The 1,553-nt window shown below is 40.8% G+C and overlaps 1 protein-coding gene across 1 annotated transcript in view; it reads right to left on the bottom strand.

The window, feature by feature from the left end:
- LOC113471825 (ankyrin repeat domain-containing protein 17-like) overlaps window positions 1-972 on the bottom strand; it is a gene marked incomplete at its 5' end in the record, with an annotated part of 8,075 nt that extends 7,103 nt beyond the window's left edge. Inside the window, one exon of the mRNA XM_026831258.1 lies at window positions 333-972. Within this exon, the coding sequence (XP_026687059.1) occupies window positions 333-972 (640 nt within the window). The remainder of the gene's footprint in view (window positions 1-332) is intronic.
- Window positions 973-1,553: the final 581 nt, after the last annotated feature.

The raw sequence follows: 1,553 nt of genomic DNA, 5'->3' as shown, positions 1-1,553 counted from the left end.
GTTTTTTTACACATAGGCCCTTTTACATGAAACTCTCACTTACTTTGCATGCAAAAACACCCTGCCCCGAGGCAAAAACTTTACACATAGGCCGTTGTTCTTCTGAAATTTTACTCGAATCTTCACGAAGTTGGTCGAAAAAAAAAACGACTTCCGATTTTCTCCCCCCAAAACTGACTAGTGCATTAAAACGAGGAGATCACATAGGCCCCGATTCTGAAAAAAAAAAAAAAAAAAAAATCGAAAATCGAAAATTTTCACATAGGCCGTTCTTCTTGGGAACGATTCACTTATCTTTTTTGGAAGCAAAAAAGTAAGAAAGCGTAGCTCACCTGTTGTTTGTTGCACGGTATTACTAGGTGTAGATGTAGGAGTCACTACTGGCACTGCCTTCTGCTTTTGCTTCTTACTCGCTTTAGGTCCTTCACTCGCTTTACCACTGCTACTAGATGTTTCATTTGCCTTAACACTCGGTGTTTCGTTCGGTGTTTCATTCGTTTTAGCTCCACTATTCGATGTTTCACTTTCCTCATTGGCTACTTCCTTGGCTTTACCGACACTTTCACTGTCTTTACTAGGTTCCTTTATTTTACCATCATTAGACGATTCATTTTCCTTGCTGGGTAGTTCCTTGGGTTTACCACCATTGGAAGCTTCATTCTCTTTTTTAGACGGGTCTTTTGCCTTACCACCACTTACGGATGGGTCATTTTCTTTACTAGAAGGTTCCTTATTAGGTGGCTCACTGGTTTTACCACCACTTTTCAGCGGTTCTCTTTCTTTATTGGGAGGTTCCTTGGTTTTCCCACCGCTATTTGGTGGTTCTTTTGCTTTACCACCACCTTTAGGTGGTTCCTTTGTCTTTCCACTATTGGGTGAATCACTAGGTTTACCACTAAATTCAGTTGACACAGGAGGGACGGTGGTCTTCACCGCTTGTTTGCTGGACACGGTCGGTGTTGATTCGCTACCCTGAAAATATAAATTCACCATATAAAAATCAGTACACACATTTACAATCTACGCCAAATTTTTGAGTAGGTAAACTAATAAAATTCCGGTACGAACGACCTTACCATAATAATAAGAGCTAAAGCACCTAATCGATAGAGAGAAAAAAACTAATAAAATGTCAGCCTAGTTTAGCTTGGTTGATAGCGCGTCTTCCTTGTAAGCGCTAGGGCCGCGGGTTCGATTTCCGCCCAGGGCGGATTTTATCCTGAACGGATAATGTTCGTTCTCGGAACGGCTGGCTTTTTTCTATCCTGTCTTCCTTCTCTCTTCGATTTCGGGACGATAAAACCATAGCAGTTACATTTACCTCTATCAAACCTCTTGAAAAAAATCTAATAAAATATTCAAAATTCCAAGTTAAAATATGGAGAAAACAACGGAATATTGAGGTGCTGTTTGGATGGAATTTTAAAAGATTTTGAGCAAGACAGTCGTCTCCTGTCAGTAAACGAAAGCTGGCTACTGCAGCTTTTATAGGAAGTTCAGGGATCCACAAAAAAAACCTCACCTGTGCTGACTGTGTTGGCTGTGGCTTCTGT

The sequence above is a fragment of the Diaphorina citri genome, unplaced genomic scaffold (genome assembly GCF_000475195.1).
Source record: "Diaphorina citri unplaced genomic scaffold, Diaci psyllid genome assembly version 1.1 scaffold3077, whole genome shotgun sequence".
NCBI lineage: Eukaryota > Metazoa > Arthropoda > Insecta > Hemiptera > Psyllidae > Diaphorina > Diaphorina citri.
This window is presented reverse-complemented; position numbering and strand designations above follow the sequence as displayed.